Raw genomic sequence first — 22,083 nt, forward strand, 5'->3', positions numbered from 1 at the left:
GACGTAAAGATTTCCTGAGAGCAGCGCTGGGGAGTCGACCAGAAATGGGATACACAGGAGTCAGCTCCTCATCGAACCAGAGGACCCTCCTCCCCAGAAGCCCTGTATTAAACTAGACCCTCTCTCCTCTTTCATCTTGATATTCGCACCCAGCTGGGATATTGACCCCATTCTTGCAGTGCTCCAGCTTAGGAGGGAACTGGTTGAAGTAGCCACACCCTAAACACCTTGCCATAATCAACTTTTACCCTCTGATGTCTCATTAGTATCGATGGTAGGGGTGGTAAGAAAACTAAAACCAAAACTAAAACTAGTACTAGTACTAACACATATAATCGGTTTGAAATGACTTCCCAATCATTCCCAAAGTCAGAGAAAGGAAGGGGTTGCAAGGGTCTGGGAGCAAGTGCCCTGTCCCAGGTCCAACTGGTTTTGGAAATTGGGGCGGTGTGTGTTTTTTTGAAGTGTGTGTGTGTGTGTGTGTGTGTGTGTGTAAGTAAGCGGGGAGCTGGTTCCGGAGTGGGGTGGAGAAAAGCCTAGGGGGAGGACAGAAGGAGGGGGTAGAGTTTCAGGGCGGGGAGGGGGGCGCCTGGGCGCAGTGACGGGAACCAATGAGCTGCCAACTCGCGCGTCTCCTGCGTGACTGCAGAGATTGACGTGGAGGACACGTCAAATTGATTCCCGCACGCTGCAGCTTCCCGGTCAGACGAATTTCTCCCAATCGGATGAAGTTCACCCTGGGCCTGGGGTCGCGGGCGTGGAGAGTGTCCTGGGAGCGGGCAACAGCGGAGGGGGCAGGCCCTGGGGCGGGCGGTGGCGCGCTCCGCGGCGGCGCACTGCGCGTCTCCAACCCGCGGCCCGGCCGCCGCGGATCTAGGCTCGCGCACGCCCTCCCTCTATGCCTCTCCGGTGGTGGCGGCGCCCGAGCTCTCCCGGACTGCTCCGGGCCCAGCCCCCGCCGCCCCGGCGCCAGGCGACTGGTTGGCTCACGCGCTATGGGTAAGAGGCGAGAGGCCGGCAGGGCGCGGGAGGGCTGATGAGGTGGGTCACGACTCTGCGCCTCCTTTCCCTCCGTTCCGCTTTTCCTGGGTAAAACAGTTCTGGGTCCTGGACGACTCTTATTCTCCTCATATCCCCAGTCCTGGAGGGGTAATTCCTCAAGTTGTGGAGGGGGATTCAAGTAGGCGCGCCAAAAGTAGCAAATCCGCACTGAATGCTAGAGCGCGCAGTGCGCCCCTCCGCGGTCCCCATGACTGCTCACCCTCTTAGAGATGGACCCAGGCGGTTTGCCTTCGGACTCTGAGCTGTCTGGGGATCTGTGGGTCACCTTCGGAGGCGCGCCTGGGTACAGTCCATCGCCCCGCGTGGACACCCTTGACTAACACACCGGTGTTTTCTCCCCCTCCTGCTCATTCTCGACCGGCGCGTCCGCAGAGCAGACGTACGGCGAAGTGAACCAGTTGGGCGGCGTGTTCGTCAATGGCCGCCCCCTGCCCAACGCCATTCGCTTGCGCATTGTGGAATTGGCACAGCTGGGCATCCGACCCTGTGACATCAGTCGGCAGCTCCGCGTCTCTCACGGTTGCGTGAGCAAGATTCTGGCGCGCTACAATGAGACGGGCTCCATTCTACCGGGGGCCATCGGGGGCAGCAAACCTCGCGTTACCACCCCCAACGTAGTAAAGCATATCCGGGACTACAAGCAGGGTGATCCCGGCATCTTTGCCTGGGAGATCCGCGACAGACTGCTGGCCGACGGCGTCTGCGACAAGTACAATGTACCCTCGGTGAGCTCCATCAGTCGCATCCTGCGCAACAAGATTGGCAGCCTAGCGCAACCCGGCCCGTACGAGACAAGTAAGCAGCCGCCGCCGCAGCCTGCGCTGCCTTATAACCACATCTACCAGTATCCCTACCCAAGCCCGGTGTCGCCCACCGGTGCTAAGATGGGCAGTCATCCCGGGGTGCCGGGCTCTGCGGGCCACGTCAGCATCCCACGTTCATGGCCTTCGGCACATTCGGTCAGCAACATCCTCGGCATCCGGACATTTATGGAGCAAACAGGTTAGTTGTGCCTTCTGTAGCCCTCTATTAAAGAATTAGCGGCGGGCAGACATGCGGGTGATGGGTTATACTCGCCTTCGTTCTTAAACTGGTTCTGGCTCAGAAAAGCGTTGAGGGGGAGCTGGGGGTCCAGATACTTCTGTGGGAGCCCTCGGACATCTTGAACTTTTTATGACAAATATGGAAAATATTTCCCAAGTAGAAGAGCAGTCGCCGACCACAAATTCGAAGGCCTGAAATTGCTTTTTTTTTTTTTCTTTTCATTTTTGCAAAAAGAATGCAACCCCTATCGCCAAATCTAAGCCAAACAAACCGCTCAGGCCATTCTGCTACTCTGTCTTTAGCTTTCTGAATCTCTCACCGTTCCCCAGTATTCTGCCCACCTTCTCAGACCCAGGGACTTTTCTGAGTAAAAGGGAAAGAAGTCGTGTCTTCAGTCTTGTCCAGTGGCCTAGATTTCTATCAGGTTCCCCGAGACCTTGCAAGTCCTGGATCTGGAACTGCCAGTAATGGCCACCCCCAGGCTGCAGCTACAGTCACAAGGACTTGTCCTTTGACTGTAATTAAAACACAACCAGCTGTTGATCATCTCTGGTGAAGTGAAAAGTGGGGAGGCTTGAGGCAACTATGGTGTCTGCCTATGGAAGGACATAGGTGGGCCAAATTTGGCAGTCTTCACATTGTCCTCTGTTGCCGGCGTTTTCTTATGGTAGTGGACTCAGTAGGAGGGTCAGAAGCAAAATCCACCATAGCCCTGGAGAAAGGAGGGGCAGCGAGAAAGAAACATGAATGCTTTTACCCTTGTTTCAGTGGGGCACACCTCTGTTTGTCCTGGTAGCTGTAACTGAGCTGATGGTTGGGTCCAAAGCTTCTCATGGAGCTGCAGTGGCTGCTGGTTGGGAAGTGACTTCACTAGGCCAGCACTCAGATCCGGAGCTTTTCCTCTTTTCTCCAAGTGCACACAGGCACTAGGAGCAGCTTCACTGTGTCCTAAGGTTGACTCCTTTTTTTGAGTTACCCCTAGGCTGTTCAAGACAGAACCATCTCCCAATCCCCTAGATGCTTATTGAGACGTTAAAATCCATACACAATTTTCATTAGGCTGCCACGAATTTGAACTTGGACCTTTCAGAATACTGCCTCTGGACAGAGAAGGGCCGTCCAGAGGCCTTGGCCTGTTGTGCCTGGTCCCTGCTCATGGGCGGGGTTTCGTGGGAAGCGGGTCCAGGGCTGAGAGGAGCAAAGAGGGGCCCCTTCACCTTTCTTTCTCCTAGCCCGCTGGGAGTGAAAGTGAAACCCAAGTCCAGCTGCCTCTCTGCCTGTGATTGCTCTCCTCCGGAGTGTTTGATCACCTCCACGTTTTCCACTGCACGCCTAGTTGAACCCCTGGATACTAGCGTGGGTAGTTGGCAGTCTGTAAACGTCTGGATTGGAAGGTCAAGCCCAGATTCAGATGTGTCTTTTAATCCATCCTGTGTCCCCAGCAGGGGCCCTGACCGGTAGTGAAGGCTCCGCCTATTCCCCCAAGATGGAAGAGTGGGCCAGCGTGAACCGCACGGGCTTTCCTGCCACCCCAGCAGTAAATGGGCTGGAGAAACCTGCCTTGGAAGCGGACATTAAATACACTCAGGTAACCGGGAGGCAGGGGAAGTAGGTTACCTGCACTAAGGGAGCAGAAGGGGTTTCCCAGGAGAAGTCTCCCTGGTAGGCAGATCTTGTGTCTGGCACCCAGCCGCAAATTTCTGTCCTTTCCTCAAGCGCCCTAGTTTCGGGCAGACTGGCTTTTGAGGAGATTGATTTGCCTTTTGCCAAGGTTCCTATGCAAGCAAAGCTGAAAGTCCAGACCATAGATGGTCGAGAATCCCCTTTCTCCCATGGTGTGTACCATGACTTCTTCGTCTTTTATTATCATTTATAAAATTTGAGCAGATTTTTGGAAATCACTTTACCAAAAAAGAGCCCTTACTAGGAAAATTAGAGACCAGGTCTTGTGTAGAATTAATTGACGGCGACAGCAGTGGGAAGTGAAGGCCCCCACTCCCTCTCCAGGTCAGCAAATGGCATGTACTGGAGAAGACAGGGTCTTCTGACTCTCTGTACCTCTTTACCCCGCAGTCGGCCTCCGGCATCTCAGCAGTAAGCGGCTTCCTCCCGGCCTGCGCTTACCCTGCCTCCAACCAACACAGCGTGTATAGCGCGCCAGGCGGCGGGTACCTTGCTCCCGGTCCGCCTTGGCCACCGGCGCAGGGACCCCCGCTGGCGCCCACCGGGGCCGGCGTCACAGTACATGGCGGGGAGCTTGCCGCAGCAATGACCTTCAAGCATCCTAGTCGAGAAGGTGAGGGGCACAGGCGGGGAGGGGATCAGATGTCTGCTCGAGGGGTTAGGAAGGGTGTAGAGGAGAAGGGTGAGCTATGGAAAAGGAGGGCTGGAGTTGGGGATACAGCGCAAAGAGAGGAGGAAAAGTAGGAAAGCAACTGAGCATACATTCTTCCTTTAAGGTACAGGTTAAGATGTTAATCTTGTCGCTTCTTGGAGCAAATGTATTTCTAACAGGTGTTCCTAAGGGACATCTGAGATTGAGAGAGGCTCTGACTTGTAGACACTGGGCAAAGAGGGTCAGTTCTGCAAACAGGGCTCCTGGGTTTGGATCTGGTTCTTGCACCTTGGTCAAGTTATTGCTCCTCTCTGGGCCTCAGTTGCTTCATCACTAGAAGAGCCTAGAAAGCACCTTCCAGGCCCACATTTCTGTGGCCTGCTAAGTTTTGCTTTTCCTAATGCACCTGTCTTGGCATTTGAACCTTACAGGTGGGTTTGAACTTGACAGTGGCACCTGATCTCCACACCCTCCAAATTCCCTTTTTTGTTTCCTTTTAAAACCAGACCCCAGTCTTCTTTAAAATTATTTTTCCATAAATACATCCTGTAGGAAAGACTAGAGCATTTTAATTATGGGTTCATAAGTCTGGAATCTTTTTGAACTATGTTTTCTGGATTTCCTTTCTGAGGGCAGTGTGACCAGAGGGTCTTCCTCTCTCCCGCTTCTTCTCCTTGTTTATAAATCTGTTCCCCGGTAAATCAATTAAGAAATTTGAGGGATTTAACACATGGTCAGGATCATGAGGGGCATCTTTCTACCCTGCCCATCAGATTTTGATTTTCCTTATAATTTGGGAAAAGTTTACCTACACTTGAGTCTCAGTTTTCTCCCTTGGTAAAAGAAGTGAGTGGATTTGCTACTTTAGAACCTGCCTGTGTTTAGCTTCTGATCACCAGAAATTTGCAGTTTCACCTACTTCAGGCAAAATAAGGGGGAGGCTGTCATCTCAGGGGATCCCAGCCCCAACAGAGAGAGGGACAGAGCACAGACCTGAAGGATGTTCCTGGATTACAGACCTTTACCAGTTGATTTGCCTCACCCCTATTGAGGGGGGTGGGGGTGTAGCAATGGCAGGTGGTAGTGAATTGGCAAATGACCTGAGGGGCTTCCTCTTTGTTGCCTCCTAGACAAAAGTGCTGTTTCCAAGTAGTTTTGGTGAGACATGATGGTATTCATCTATGTGTGTGGGGGGGATTAAGTGTCATCCATAGTGATGAAGGAAAAACAACTTTCCTATTTCCACCTTTCTTAAAACATACACATCCTGGAATATTAGGATAATGCTGATTTGCCTAATTATAGACAAATTTTCCTAATTATAGACAAGGCAAAATGAATTTTCAAAAATTGAGAATTAGAACTTTAAATTTCAAGTAACAGGATAATACCTCTTGTTCATTTAAAGGAAAACTCAGGTGAAGGAAATTTTAGAAATAGAGACACCCATCCTTCGTGACACCCAGGATTGTCCCTTGAAATTGAAATAAAAATGGAATTTTCATTGTTGCACAAATCATTTAACTGAGAAGGCACATTTGAATTCAAAAAGTAAATCCACAAATTTAAATGATTTATCCTGGGTTGATCCCAAGGAAGGGAAGACTTAGAAAAAGAACCCATTGTCTTCAAAAGATGCAGTCATTTTCCAGTAGAGCCAATTTGTCCTGGAGGCATTTCAAAACTTCACAATTTAAATAAATTTGTGAAGTGTAAATAACTAACAATCCAAAGGTAAAACATACAATATTCTAAACTACTTCTACTTAATTTGGGAGGGGATGCAACTTTAACATTAGGGCTTATTGCTTATTGACTTTGGTAGCTATATTCCTTTTCAGAAACACAGACCCATTCAAAGGCACTGGTATTCTTGTCCTCCTACCATTGTATCTGCTTCCTATTATAAAATAGCACATCTGTTTTCAAAATCCAAAGCCATAATTAGCTACATTGGTGATTAATACTATTTTAATGTTATGATCCTTACAGTTCTTTAAAGGTTCAGGTAGAGGATCAAGGAATAACTCAGGTTTATTATTAATAATGGTTTATCAAACTGTTTTTGTTTAAAGAGCATAAAATAATCACTTATTTTGTGTATTTTTCACAGCATGAGAATTATATACACAGTTGGTTTTGAATTTTTATTCTTTCATTGATAGAAAAACTGACTTTGACCCCTGCCCCTAACTGGTCTGTGAAAAGACAAAGCAAAGTAATACAAATTACTGTCACTTATTTTCTAAAATTTCTTAAGAAATTAATATCTTCAAAGAAACCTACCCCATAAGATGGTTTGTTATTATTAATTCTTCAATTCGTTATGGTAGGAATAGCATTTACTAAGTTTCTTTTTAGTGAAAAAAAGTGTCATTAGAAAAACTGCAAACAAGTCAATATGATGAATTCTCAGAAAAAACGCTTTTGATCATCTAGTGCATACACACGACAATGCCATATATATATATAAATTAGGTATAGTTAGACATCTTAGTTATCGGAAGGAAAGCCTTTTCAAATGCCAAATTATGTTTCACAATTTATTAATTTTATCTTGGGAAAGATTGTGGGTCTGGGTTCTCTACTATGTAGGCAAGAAAATATGATCTACATTTCCCATCTCCTGAAAGAAAGCTTACTTTTGGGAACTGAGAAAAGAATAGGAAAATCCACTTCATCTTCATTAGAGGGACTGATGTTCTAGAAATGTCAACACTTACCCAAATGTCTTCATAGCCAGGAGAGACTCCCTCCCAAAGTGAAAGAACCCACCAACCTCCCACCAGACATTCCCTCAAGATAACTGGTATTTACAGCCTGTTTTTGGCAATCATCAGTCAGGGTTTAAAAATTCCTCACAGCAGGTTCTAGGAAGACTAAAAATTTGGAAATCAAATCTGTAAGATACTGCATACACACAAAGAAAATGTGTTGTTTATATTTGTTAAAGGTATCTTGAGGTTTTATTCCCCCTAGTTATTTCTGCCTCAAGACAGTTTTTGGAGGATCCTGAAAACGAATTTTTGTGAGGGATCACTAGGGTGCTGGCCTTTGTTCGCCATAGGACTCCGCTGTTAATGCCAGGCTCATTTGACCTTGCTCTGGGAGACTACTTCCCAGATCCCTGGTGCCTCTGTTCCAAGGTCCCGGTGCACTGGCCAATTGCAATCCCTATATTTTAAAAAGGCCTGTCCCTATTCCTGCCCTCCAGCCCCGCACCCGAGTACATGACCTTGCAGAGCCCCTAGCAAGAGTTCAGGCTTCTGAATCCCTTAGACAGACCCATCCACATTTCCTGGAGTCCTGTGATAGGAAATGGAATGGAATGGAAGTGGGGAGTGGGTCCTGAGGAGTTATTACAACAGAAAGAACTAAAAATGCAGCAGGATTTGCCTCTGAAGGTGGGGTGGAATCTATCTGCGGGTTCCCTTGTGTTTATTTTTCAGGAGCCCATTTTCTCGCTTGTCTCTTAGGGAACCGGCCTTTGGCAGAGGCACCTCCTCCCCCTCAGATGTTTTCTAAACAAGTCCTCACTTTGAAGCTTGTGTATAGGGTGAAAAAGAAAAGGTCTCAATACTTCCGCTGACTTGGCAGTGACAACTGTGTTTAGGAAAGAGCTGAGCGGTGGGTGGGGAAGAGCCCAGGGAGTCTGTCTCTGCTGGAAAGGTCTGTAGACCTCTTTAAAATCTCTGCGAATCCAAATGTGTGTGCTTGTTTGTTTTTCCCTACAACTGATGTGTGGGTTTTTAGTTCAGGTTGTCATAGTAAGTTGAGCCTGGGTCTCGGGTGAGGACTTCGCAGGAGAGAAGAGGGAGGGATGAAGGTGTGGGTGGAGTGTGTGTGGGGATACTTCTTTCTCAATCCAAATTGAGGCTTCCAAACTCTTCCTTTAAAGGAGGATTTATTGGTGGAAAAACAGAAAATTGAAAATAGGTCCCTTTAGGTATAAACAACTTGTGCCTTCTGGTGCAGGAGAAACTGAGCGGCCCTGGCTTGGGAAAGGAAAAATAGGGTTGCACAATCGCATCGTCACTTTTTGGCTTCCAGTAGCAAAACTTGGGCCCCTTCCCAAACCCCCAAATAATAGAGCAATACGTAGAATACCGCCTGATCTGGCAAGCTGACTGTCACTTAATACAGAGGCCCGTGGGTCCTAGGACGTGCTGTGCCGGCAGTGGTGAGTGTATCTGGATCCCCCATCTCATGGGTACAACGGACTCTGCTGCTCACTCAACGCGCTACCTCCTCCTAAGTCAGAGGGCGCTTCAGGCTGCGCCAGGAAGGAATGTTTGGTGGCTCGTTTTCCACATGATTTCCCTTTACCCACCGCGAGAGCACCCGGAGCCGAGCCTTGGGCATCAGCGGAGAGGGTTAGGCCTTGCACCTATATGCTCGGCCAAGGTCTGGGGTGGGCAGATGGGTGGGTGTCCAGAGGACGCGCAGCACCGATGTCAGCTCTTGGCTCCTCTCGGCTCTGCTCAGCGGAAGCCTCCATCGGATCTGAAAACCTCTCCCTCCTCCTGCGACAATCACCCCCTTTACTAAGCGAGTGGTGACAGAGTTGAGGGGTAAAAGAAATAGCACCCGGTATACACCACCAGGGATTAATGGTGGTCCAAGTGACCGTTTGAGGAGATCCACTTGCCAAGCTCCCCTTACACTTGACTCCCTTAACCCATTAAGTCCTAAGTTTTCAATTCTACATAGGACGATGGTAAATAATGAGTTAAGGGGAGAGGGAAAGGTGGGCATCTAGAGACTCACAAGGCCTTTGGGGAGCACGGGTTCCTGACTCCTTCCAAAGCATTGGAAGCAGCGAGAGCGTCCGGCTCGCGTCCTGAGACATCCTGGCTCTCTCCCGGCGAGGCGCTAGGCAGTGACCCGATGATCCTGTGCTTCCTCCCGCAGTGGCTGACCGGAAGCCTTCCAGCCCGGGCGGCAAGGCCCCAGACGCCCTCAGTAGCTTACACGGACTTCCTATCCCGGCCTCGACCTCCTAGGGGCAGCTCTTCCTCGAGCCCCAGCCAGAGCCTGAGGAAACTGCGGACGGGCGGGCGGCCCGGGGCGCTCCGCTCCGCAGCGGTGGCGAGCCGCGCGGAGAGACCCTAGGACACGCAGAGGAGGAAGCCGACCCCGGCCGGCGGGGACACATTTGGTCACCCCCTGGCCACGTCCTGCCTCTAGCCTGGCCCGCACACTTCCTTTATGGGCCGGAATATTTTGGCTTTTCTGAACTTTGGCTTTAGACTGTTGCATCCTTGTCGAGATTCTTGCTTCGACGTGGTGTCCCTTGCCCTGTCAGACTCAAATTTCCTTTTCTTTTTTGTCCTCCTTTTCTGCTCTTCCTCCCATCTTCCTCCCTCTTCTTTCTCTCTCTCCCTCCTCCCTCTTTTCTTTGTTTCCTTTTCTCGTCTTCCATCTCATCCTACTTTATCTTTCCCTCCCTCCCTTTCTTCACTTTGCCCTCTCCCCCACCTCTTTCCTTCTTTATTCTCTCCTCCTCCCCTTTCTCTACTGTCTATTGGTCCACGCTTTTCTCTTTCTGTTTTTCCTCTTTTATCTTTGGGGGCTTTCTTTCCTTTCATCTGTACAGCTTCCCTCAACCCCCACCTTTCCCAATCTGGAAAGCCCCAGACCAGTGTTGTGACAGTTCCTTCTCTGAAACCCCCAACCCTTTGGGTCCCTCAGGTCTAAGGGATCCTGGAACCTAGGAAGTGGGCAGAGAAGCCACAGCCTTTTTTAATTTTTTATTTTGGTAGTGCTGGGTATGGAATTCAGGATCTGGTACCTGCTAGACAAGACTTACATCACTGAACTACATTCCCCAGTCCTGCCATAGTTTCATTTTATGTTTTTTAATAACAAACCAGAACACAGCCTTGATGTTCAAACTGTCTTCTTTCCCCAATATATTGGTGGAAGTCTGTATTTTCTCAGTGCTCAGTGGCTGGGCTTCTCTTTGCTTCTGAGATGATGTCATTCCAAAGAAGATTGGGGTAAGAGTAAAGGACAGAGTAAGGGACACTGGGGCTATTGGTGTTTTCAGTAATTAGAAAACTGGGTATCCTGGAGGAGGCTCCTCCTACCCCTTCACTCCCAACACTTGGGTAACTGACAAATGGTAAAGGCATTGGCATTGATTTTGGTGTTTGGGGACCAAAATGATTGTTAATTTAAACCACAAACTGCTTCCAAGTACCAAGGTTCATTTGGGCTTCTTGTTCAAAAGGGTGGGTGGGTGGGCTCAGAATGTGTCTGCTAGAGCCAGATACATGGGCTGTTAACTAATTTCAAGTCCAGGCGCATTGGTGGTGGGACCCCCGGGGGTATAATGCAGTTGTGTAGTCATAAAAAGATCACTGGTGAAGAGTCTGCATCACCTGTTAAATGTGGCTGCCTTTGAATAAAGGAAAGCATCTGAAACTTGCTTGGTAGGGTGAGCAAGCCTGTGTTGCTGTGTTGTACTTACTACAAAGCTAACTCGGCCCCTGACTTCAAGGGATGAATACTATCAGAGGAAATGTTTTAACTGGTTTACTCATGAGTATTTGCAGCCCAGGTTGGGCAACAGATAGGAAGAAAAAGTGGAATGAGAGGAGTACTTGTTAATGGGTGGGTACCCTTGATATGCCTGATAGCTCCCTTCCCCCTTAGTTATGGTCTTGATAGCTAGAGTTCTAGAAAATGCCAGATTAGCCTTGGGGAACTGAGATAGGCAATATGCAGAAATCCTAAAGTGGGCAAAAGGCAATGAGCAACAACAGAGGGTCCCCCACCCCCGGAACATTTCTAACATTCTAAAAGCTAAAGGAAATTATCTCAGTTTTCCAAATAATCTAGGGGTTTTTTAAACTACAAAGCAGTTTCTGGCTAGTGGTTTTGTTTTTCCTTCAGGTTTTTCTAAAACTGATGGAAGAGATTTTTGAATTGAAGTTATTGCTTGTAAGTAGAGCTGCCTACTTGTGCATGGTCTGCTCTGGACTCATCAAGAAAACCAGTGGGAAATGGTTTTCATTGCAACTTTTTGCCATAGTACCTAATTTTTTCACAAAGATTTTTCTTCTCAGGTTTTCAAAGCCTCTTGTCTTTACAAAAAAGTTCCATTGTATAGACAGAGATACTAAGGGCTAGGATTTGATTTATTTTTTCTAGACCATACAGCAAGTTGTGAATTGCAGTGCTTGGAAATGGAAAGTGGGTGACATCTGCTCATTTAAGAATCAGGATTGATACCTGAACTTTGAGATGGGAGTTGTCAGTCTTCTGAGTGCCAGCCTATCCTGCAGAGAAGCTGGTTAAAATAACGTGAAAAGAAGTGTTTTCCCAAGTCCCTGTGACCTCAGCCTGTCTTTGTGTGATAAGAGGAATATCACACATTCAGTCATGACATTACAGACAGGATTTTCATGTGTCCATCTTGCTGTCTGGTGAAGGACTGGCACGCTTAGTCCAGGAGCAATACAACACAACACTTACTGAAGAAATGTGAGGCATTTATACAACAATCTCTATCTTTGACTTGTCACCACCTCATTTCTCTGCCACTCTCCACTTCTGTGTTCAGACTGCCTAGGGTTAAGGCAGAGAAGATCTGGGAAATACAACCCAGGGTAATGAAAGGTGCCTATATTTTAAATGCAGCAGCAATGGAAAGTATTTTTCTAGATCTTTCCCCTAGGGTCCTCCATGTCCTGTGGCTAAAGGTGAGTTTTTCAGAGTTCTTTTTGTTGACAGAGGACAGGTGGCCTTCAGTTATAGTGCAAGTAAACTTTGGCATTTCATGTGAGATACAGAGGGAGGGGCATACCTTTTCTCTTGAGATTGTGGCTATGGAGAGTCCCAATAAATTTGGCTTAAATTCCTGTTCCACTGCATGAAACAGAGGACTGTGGCCTCCCTGTGCTTCTGTTTTCCCATCTGTGAAGAACACACTTCAAATGTAGTAATACTTGCAGTGACTTGACCTGCAGAAGACTAGCACTGGTTTACTCATGAGCATTTGCATTGATTTACCTCTGTGGATGATTTTGTTTAGGTGTTAAAAAGGGATTTGTTGTGGGGAGGGTGGCGTGGGGGTGTTGTTCAATGCTACAGCACTTGCCTAGCATGTAAGAGGTCCTGGGTTCCATCCCCAGGAAAGAACACACCCATGCACATGCAACACACACACACACACACACACACACACACGCACACGAGTGTTAGAGGAATCATTTGTAAGGTTCATGAGGGGCCCAGAATTTAAATACTTTTCAAAGGATTCTATTGGAAGATTGCATTTTTGTTCTCTATGCATCTGAATCTGTGGAGTTATTGCAGACTCATAATACAATTATTTAGCACTGTGCCAGGCAGAACAATTTGAGAAGGAATCACTTCTCAAAGATAGCTTATCTTTGCATAAGCTCCTGCCTTTTATTTTTTAAATTTAGGAATAAAATTGAGATAGGTAAAAGGGATGTTTGTATCATATTTAAAAAAAATATAGAGATCCCAAAGAAATTAAACAAGGACAAACATATGTGCCCTTTAATGGTTTTGAATCAATGAGAGTAATATAAATCCATCATTAAACCCAGTCAGTATTGAGACATTAAAATGGAATCTGAGCTGCATGGTGACACACACCTGTAATCCAGCTGCTCAGGAAACTGAGGCAGGAGGATTGAAAGTTTGAGGTCAACCTGGGCAACTTAGTGAGACCCTGTCTCAAAATATAATAAAAAGGGATGGGGGTAGAACACAGTAGTAGAATGTCCCTGGGTTCAGTGCTCAGGAAAACTTGAACATGCGCGCACACGTGCGCACACACACACACACACACAAAACAAAACAAAAAAAGCCCTGGAAGTTTCTTTCTGCTCTCATGTCTCCTTAAAGGTGGATGTTTTATAAACACAGGAAAAATACATGCAGTCGAGTATGTGTTTCTGTCCATCTGCTGTTTAAAGGTGCACACCAAAATGTTGTGCAATACACACAAATATGGTCTGCAGATCTGCCTTCTGCATACCAACAGCTTTAGCTCCACTGTATTCACTTTATTCCCTTGAATGGATGCATATCAACAAGGGTTTATTAAAACCACTGTATTTGTAAAGAGGGCCAGCTTCGTGCTTTAAGTGAATAAAGATAGGATTTTGTTGCCTTCATTGTTGGAGGAAGTACTTAGAGTGGGTTGTAGTAACTTCCCTGGGAAAGGTGGCTGCTTTTTGGCAAGGAGGAGGGAAAGCAAACCAAAGAAGAGGAGACTGGAGGGACAAGAGACACAGAGCTTTTGTCTTTCTTAAAGATATCCTGACTTTTTCTACAGATCACTGAAGGACACTGGAAGCTGCAAGGGGCTGGGGAAGGCAGTTTTCCTTACCTTTGAAGGGAGTCAGCCTCTTTGGGCCAGGAAAGAGAAATAGGCAAAGGAGTGGGGGAAACAATAATATTGATATAGATTAAGTGAATATCTAATATTGGCACAAGCATCCCTTTTACCTATCCCAAATCACTGAATTTTAATTCCTCCATGGGAATTAACCTCTTCAGGGGTGATCCCTGCTCCCTGACAATTGTATTTCTCCTATTTACTTACTTTTTTTTTGACTTCTGTAAAGAGATTGGGATTTATTTGATTGAACTATGATCTGGGTAAAGCACACTGTGGATTTCCTGGCATCAGCTTCCCTGACTAGAATTACATCGACTTGGGTTTCTTTTCAAAAGAAATCCTACCTGCTCTGTGTTATGCGGGATGATATGAATTTAGAATCTTGCCAGAATGTGCCTCAGGAACTCAGTTGAAAGGATCCTGAGTCCAGACAGGCCATGTAATGAGAAACATTTGATTCCTTTCTTTTAATGGGTAGGAATTATGCACAAAATGCTATTTGGTCTTCACCTTGACCTTGCTGTCTGAACTATAGCCTCCCTCATTTGAAGAAATATCCTGTGGCTGAGATATCACTAGCCAAACCTTTGTTTCTCAACTTAAATTTTTTCCCTGTTTTTGAATTTCCTTTTTCTTTTTTTAAGGGCAGAACAAGGAGAAATCTCACTGTCTTCTTTTTCAAGGCCATAAAATGAGAACCACACATTTAGCCCCAATCCAACTTGGGAATTCTAAACACTTGGAACAATTGTACTCAATTTAGTCTAGTCCCTTCTTTGGAGTCGAAACCCCTGTTTCACTCTAAAGAACATTTTTTTTTCAGGAGAAGCAGCCTGTGATTCTCATTGAAACACACATCTGTTTCTGGGCTGGCCAAATCCAAAAGTGGAATCCCAATTACAGTTTTCATGGGTGATAGAATTTCGACTGTATTACAATTTAACCACCTGGGTTGCCTCCACTCTCCTTTTTTCTTCTTAAGGATGAAATAAGCCGATCAAATGTTCATTCAGCTATTAAATTACATTTCCATCCTGTAACGATTTATTTCCTTTTTCTTTGGTGAGATACACTGACTTGATGGATTATCTCTAGTGTCTTTTCTTATATTAACCACGCAATTTTAACTTACAAGAGTTCTCCCAATCTCTGGTAGATGTGGTTTTAGCTTTAAAGATTTTACTTTACCCAAAACAACAAACAATAAAACAAAATCCTTTAACTGAGTAACTAGATGGTTTCGATCTAAGGAAAAATGTCTTCGTTAAAAGCTAAAGATAAGTTGAATTATATTTCAATGAATTAAAGGAAATTGACTTTTTTGGAAAGTTGAATTGAAACCTGAAACTTGTGAGACATGAAAAGTTAAAATGGTCTTTAGGCTAACAAATTGTGATAGGATTAGCTTAATCTAGAAAATTAAAGATATCATACTGGCCACCAGGGGGAGCACATATTGTTCCATGAGAATAAAGACAAAGGCAAAGATTATACTGAACACAAAACTATTCACCATTCTGTCAAAGTTAAAACCTTTCCGGTCTCGAGCATCTACTTGCAAGAGAAATACTCTTTTGTTGTTTATATTATTAATATTGTTTTCAATAACCAGAAGTTTGGGCATGTGGCAAAAAAAAAAAAAAAAATGGACTCCTATGTGGACTCATCAGACAAGCTGGTTGAGATGTTAATAGCCACTTAGAAATAAATTTCACTTCTAAGTTTGACTTTATATTGTATTCAATTCTTTGAATATAGATCAAGCAGTATGAGTTTTAAAAGCAACCTAATCTAAATTGATATTTTTAGAAAGTGAAATCAATTTCATTCATATTTTGGCATTTTGATATTTTTGATGAAATTTAAGAAACATGCCCCTTTTTACTGATCCTCTTGAAGTTTTTAATCATTTAAAGTCACAATTCAATATTTTTCTGTTGATATATTACCGAGGCAAGAAAGAACAAGAAAATTGGCTGTCTCCTCATTTTTCTATTTATTTTTAGGATAAAATCTAGAAAGAGCATTACAATTGGGGCAAAGAGAATTTTGTTCTTAAAGAAAAAAGGAGCCAGGTGAGAAGGTACATGCCTGTAATCCCAAAGACTCGGGAGGCTGATGCAGGAGGATTGCAAAATTGAGTCCAGCCTTACCAACTTATCAATTTAGTGAGACCCTGTCTGAAAAAAATATAAAAAGGACTGGGGACATAGCTTAGTAGTAAGGCACTTCTGGGTTAATTCCCAGTACCAAAAAAAAATGGAATGGAAAAAAAATTTAAAAATGGAACCTCTCTTACCACGTCTCGTGAATTTTCACACATTTTGAATTCATATGCCAGCTGTGGAGCTCCTTTTAACAGGAAGCAGTATGGAGGAGATGGGGTACATAAGTGGTGACTGAGAGTCATCTGGATTCAAGTTTTGGTTTTACCCTTTGCCAGTTGTGTCACTTTGGATAAGTTTCATCTAGTCTCAGTTTCATCCTCTATTAAATGGGATAATACCTCCCTCTCTAGGCTGTTGTGAGGATTAAATTTGATAATATTTGTAAAGATTAGAGACGCGCTTAGTGTTGCTATGATTTTGGTTTTGTCTTTTTTTTTGTACTATTATTATTACTTTTTTTGTGAATTAACTCATGTCCCTGTCCTGTAGACTCTAATTGCAGTATATCAGGTTTGTGAAAGATCCAGAGCCTATCAAGACTGCTAATACTGAATTTACTGGAACAGTCAACAGCACTAGAAGGGGCAGCCACTGTCAGACTAATCAAATCTGATAGCCCCGGGACATTAAGATTACTTGATGATTTTATGGCTACACCCATGAAGATTAATGACTTGCAGGTAGCCAGCATTACCGCACTGAAGTAGGTGTTTTGTGGAAAGTCCATTTAGATCAATTTTATGTGACCATGCTTTGTGTCATGTAACAGAGTCAGACACGGGTGCACAGAGGCCTCTTCCTACTTGGGGAACAGGTTCACTCAAGGGGACTGAAAGGCCTGTCATATCTGCTGCTCATTTTGGCAATGCTGACAATGGGCAGCCATATTGGGCTTTGGCTTCTGTTTTTCCCTCTTTACCAAGTACATAGCTTTTGTTAAGACCAAGCTACCCTCGTCCCTGACGTTCTCTTTCAGGCTGGCTACCGCTGGGGACACCAAGAGATAGCACACAAGCTGTGAACTTAATATCTTCAGGAAGGGATACATGTAAAACCTTCTCCCTTTGGAAGATTCTGTCATTCTTCTAGGGCAACTGGGAGAGAAAAATGCCCTGACCCTCTCAGGTGTTCATATATGCTCAAGGCCTTAAATATACACACACACCCATCCCAAATTTGTGACAAAATATGTTAAGGATAGCTGTAGAATTCACTATTATAAAAACATTCACAAGCAATCATTAGATCTTCTTAGATAACAATGCTTCTTTGCTTCAGAGGGTGTTCATGTATGTATTCCACATGTTTGCAGGTTTGTCAATCATGTGTGAAGGGTGCCTTTTAATTGAATGTGGCAGTTTGGTTCTGATTCCAAATTATTTGGAGTTTATTCTCACAAACTGGATGTTTTCAAAAGTAAATAAAGACATTAAAAGATTTATAAAAAGACTGTCACACATTCTGAAGTGTAAAGTGTAAATGAATTTTTATAGGCATATGGATTTCATTTCTCTGATAATATGCATGAGTAGAAAAATTAAAAGAAAATGTGCTGGGTACAGTGTGTTTTTACCTCTCGTTTAGACATTGAAAACATTCAGAGGTCCCCAATGTGCAAAACCGAGGAGACTCTTCTATTCTGTGATGTCATGTGAACCATTGGACACTGATTAATATTGCCCCCAAATGGTGTTTTCCTGAAGGCAGCAGCAGAATGGCACTTACAGTTTGAATTTCTATTTTTTAAGTACAATCTACGGTTCACGGCCAGACTTATTTCTTCTTGTATAAACATCCAGGGTGTTATGCTCAGCACACTATCATTCTCTTTTACCTTTGACTTTACACAGTCAAGCCAAACAGTTGAGGCTTCATGATAATATTTACACGGAGGCTGAAGAGGACTGAGTGAAGTAAAAAGGGTGGGGAAGCATATTACGGTCCTGATGGCCACATGGAATGGATTCTGTCAAGAATGTAAAATAACATTTATATCTGAGTTATGTTTGAAACCAATGAAAGATCAACCCATTCAGTTGAGATTGTAGCTAACATTTTATTTTTAATTGTCATGATAACATAACCTTAGAAAATCATTCAGGTTAGCTAGGCTCAGTCTCAGAAGAAATTTTGGCTGTAAGAATATAATTTCTTTTAGTTAAATAAAAATGAATTAGACTTTTTTTCTCTTTTTTGCATGCTCCACTTTGAGCTGTGATGTTATCAGTTGCAGTAACCATGGTAAGTAAAAGTGGTCCAGGAAAAAGGTTTCCTTTGAGAGTTTAATACAAAATGAAAATAATAAATGGTCTACTTGAGTTCCATCTGTTTTTATCAGTGTGGAGCCTTTAGACTCAAATCTTTCAGATAAAAATGAAATTCCCATAACCTTATACATGTAAAGTATTCAAAATTAGTATTATGACTTAAAAAATAGGTAATAGGTATTGAATTTTCATTAGATAAGGAATTGGGGGACACTTATGAATGGATACCAAATTTGATATAAGTGAGAATAATGAATAAATGTCTTTTAAAAACTTTTGTTCAGTTGTCTGAATCCTGATGGGACCATGGAAATTATAAAAAGTTTAATGTTTTGTTTTGATATCTATATGTAGGAGGTAATCAGGGAAACCGAAGGAGTAATTTACTTATTTGGCTAGATCTGTAAATGAATATATAAATGTGTGTGCCCCCTCCCACTTTCTCCTTTGATTTGGATTCAATAATGTAGATAGTTGAATTTTCATTTTCAGACTTTGCCTTGGGTCAATAAAAGCAGCCATGAAAGTTGACAAGTTACATGTAGTGCAATGAATAGATCATTTAGTTTTAGTTTATTTTTTTAATTGTAAACAAATGAGGTACAACTTGTTTCTCTGGTTGTACATGAAGTAGGGGCATACCATTTGTGTAATCACACATTACCTAGAGTAATAGTTTTTGATTCATTCTGTTATTTTTCATTCCTCCACCCCTCCCACCCCTCTTTTTCATCTGTATAATCTATCCTTCCTCCATTCTTGCCTCCCTCCCACCCCCATTATGTATCATCATCTGCTTATCAGCGAGATCATTCGTCCTTTGGTTTTTTGAGAATGGCTTATCTCACTTGGCATAATAGTCTCCAACTTCATCCGTTTGCCTGCAAATGCCATAATTTTATTCTTCTTTATGGCTGAGTAATATTCCATTGTATATATATATACCACAGTTTCTTTATCCATTCATCCATTGAAGGGCATCTAGGTTGGTTCCACAATCTGGCTATTGTGAATTGAGCAGCTATGCACATTGACGTGTCTGCATCACTGTAGTATGCTGATTTTAAGTCCTTTTGGAATAGACCAAGGAGTGGGATAGCTGGGTCAAATGGTGGTTCCATTCCAAGTTTTCTAAGGAATCTGCACACTGCTTTCCATAGTGGCTGCATTAATTTGCAACCCCACCAGCAAAGTATGGAGTGTACCTTTTTCCCCACATCCTTGCCAATACCTATTGTTGCTTGTATTCTTGATAATCACCATTCTAATTGGGGTGAGATGGAATCTTAGGGTAGTTTTGATTTGCATTTCTCTTATTACTAGAGATGTTGAACATTTTTCCATATGTTTGTTGATTGCTTGTAGATCTTCTTCTGTGAAGTGTCTGTTCATTTCCTTAGCCCATTTGTTGATTGGGTTATTTGTATTCTTGCTGTAAAGTTTTTTGAGTTCTTTATATATTCTGGAAATTAGTGCTCTATCTGAAGTATGATTGGCAAAGATATTCTCCCACTCTGTAGGCTCTCTTTTCACATTGCTGATAGTTTCCTTTGCTGAGAGAAAGCTTTTTAGTTTGAATCTTTCCCAGTTATTGATTCTTGCTTTTATTTCTTGTGCTTTGGGAGTCATGTTAAGGAAGTCTAATCCTAAGCCTACATGATGAAGTTTTGGACCTTCTTTTTCTTCTATGAGGTGCAGGGTCTCTGGTCTGATTCCGAGATCCTTGATCCATTTTAAGTTGAGTTTTGTACAGGGTGAGAGATAGGGGTTTAGTTTCATTCTGCTGCATATGGATTTCCAGTTTTCCCAGCACCATTTGTTGAACAGGCTATCTTTTCTCCATTGTATGTTTTTGGCACCTTTGTCTAGTATGAGAAAACTGTATTTATTTGGGTTTGTCTCTGTGTGCTCTATTCTGTACCATTGATCTAGCTGCCTATTTTGATGTGAATACCGTGCCATTTTTGTTACTATTGCTTTGTAGTATAGTTGAAGTTCTGGTATTGTGAAACCCCTGCTTCACTCTTCCTGCTAAGGATTGTTCCAGTTATTCTGGGTCTCTTATTCTTCCAAATGCATTTCATGATTGCTTGCTCTATTTCTGTGAGGTACGTCATTGGGATTTTAGTTTTAGTAGAATCAAAAAGCAGAGAGCTCACACATGCCTGTGATCCCATTGATCTGGAGGCTTAATTAGAAAGGAACTCAAGTTCAAGGTGAGCCTCAGCAACTTAGTGAGACCCTGCCTCAAAGTAAAAATAAATAAATAGAAAGGGCTGGGGAAGTAGCTCAGTGGTAGAGCATCCCTGAATTCAGTCCCCAGTACCACTGCAAGGGGGAAAAAGAAAGCAGAGAGTTAATATAACACAAAAGCCTATAACTGTTAGTGTTTGAGCATTATTGGGTGAGGGCAAGGTTTAAGTATGCACCTGAAATGTTGGTCACTTACATGGAACCCGAATGCTTATGTTTTTGAAACTCATTTGCTGAATCCTTAATGTTTTATGCAAGAATGATTTTTTTTTTTAAATTGAGGCTTGGCATTCAGTTAAGAACTAGAAAAACAACCTGCTGTTTACACAAGAAGGGGAAAAAAAATTCCTTGTTTTCACATGAAAACAGAGCAACCTCATGGCCCTCACCCCTGAAATGTGGGCATACAAGTGCAGATGTATTCAGGAGCTCTGGGTCCTTTATAAGCAAGAGACCCACTTTAAGCGTGTGTAAAGTGCAAGGCCACCAGGGGAGCCTCCTCATAATCTCCTCAAGTCCAGACTTCCACTCATGTTTGCAGAATTAGGACCTGTGATTATAGTGTCAGGGCATCACGAAGGCTGAGTGTGAGGTCCTGGTTTCAGACCTGAATCTGAGCCCTGTGTACTGCTGACTGGTAATGCTGACAGGGGAACTTAATTCCTCTCTTCTAAGCCTCAGGTTTTCCATCTGTAAAATGAATCCATATACTGCCTGACATGGGATTGTCATGAGGGGTTCCCTGTAAACACTCTTAGCTCAAGTTCTTGGGAGAGGATAATTATTTGGAGTTATTAATCATGTAATCATGTCTTCGGGCACTTTAAAGATAATAGATCTTGGGTTTTCACTTCAGATATTACACCTAAATTGTTTGCAGAATTCTCAGTCTGATAATCTCTTCATTTTTTTCTTCCAACCCTAATAGATTTAGATAATTGAGTCGGAAAAGAATTCAGTCATGTCCTTTTAGCAACTCCTCAGGTGAAAAACTAATGACACAGTTTTTGATTGACTTGATGTGATTGATCTAATTGGTCAAAAGAGTTGATTTTGAAGGCTTGGTGTCAGGGTATCATGAAGGCTGAGTGTGGTACCTGCTTTTTGTTATGATAATAAAATAATTAAGAAAACTAACTTATAAAGGGAAAAGGAGTATTTGGTCCACAGTTTTGGATGTTTGATCCCATGATTGAGTGGACCAATTATTTTGGGTCTGTGGTGAGGTAGCATATCATGGTAGAGGCTGTGGTGGAGCAAATCTGCTTGCATTACCAATCAGGGAGCAAAATGGGAGAAATGGGAAATGAAAGACCAGTGTTCTACCGCCCTCTTTGAGGGTACCTCCCCAGTGACCTACGGGTCTCCCACTATGCCCCAACTCCCAAAGGTTCCATTACCTTCCATAGCACTACCCTGGGTACCAAGTCTTTAACACATGGACATTTTGGAACATTAAGATCTAAACCACAGCATGTGTTGTCTATGTTCTGGTGGCTTCATGGATGTGAGACTTGTGTCCTTGCAAAGGTCCCACGATGAAAAGAATCTCATGCTTATTTTAATTCTCTG

General features: G+C 43.7%; 1 protein-coding gene across 2 annotated transcripts; it reads left to right on the forward strand.

Annotated features, from left to right (window-relative positions):
- Positions 1–725: 725 nt before the first annotated feature.
- Positions 726–10,627, forward strand: Pax1 (paired box 1). Of its 2 annotated transcripts, none has more exons than XM_047541317.1 (5): positions 726–999; positions 1,435–2,064; positions 3,552–3,694; positions 4,180–4,415; positions 9,367–10,627. In XM_047541317.1, the coding sequence occupies exons 1-5, from the start codon at positions 726–728 to the stop codon at positions 9,551–9,553; spliced, it is 1,470 nt and encodes a 489-aa protein (XP_047397273.1). In that variant the 3' UTR covers positions 9,554–10,627. The 2 variants fall into 2 exon arrangements, with proteins under 2 accessions (XP_047397273.1, XP_047397274.1); XM_047541318.1 differs by having other exon boundaries at positions 4,180–4,402; positions 9,353–9,569.
- The last annotated feature ends 11,456 nt before the right edge of the window (positions 10,628–22,083 follow it).

Source organism: Sciurus carolinensis, chromosome 2 (genome assembly GCF_902686445.1).
Source record: "Sciurus carolinensis chromosome 2, mSciCar1.2, whole genome shotgun sequence".
In the NCBI taxonomy this organism is placed as follows: domain Eukaryota; kingdom Metazoa; phylum Chordata; class Mammalia; order Rodentia; family Sciuridae; genus Sciurus; species Sciurus carolinensis.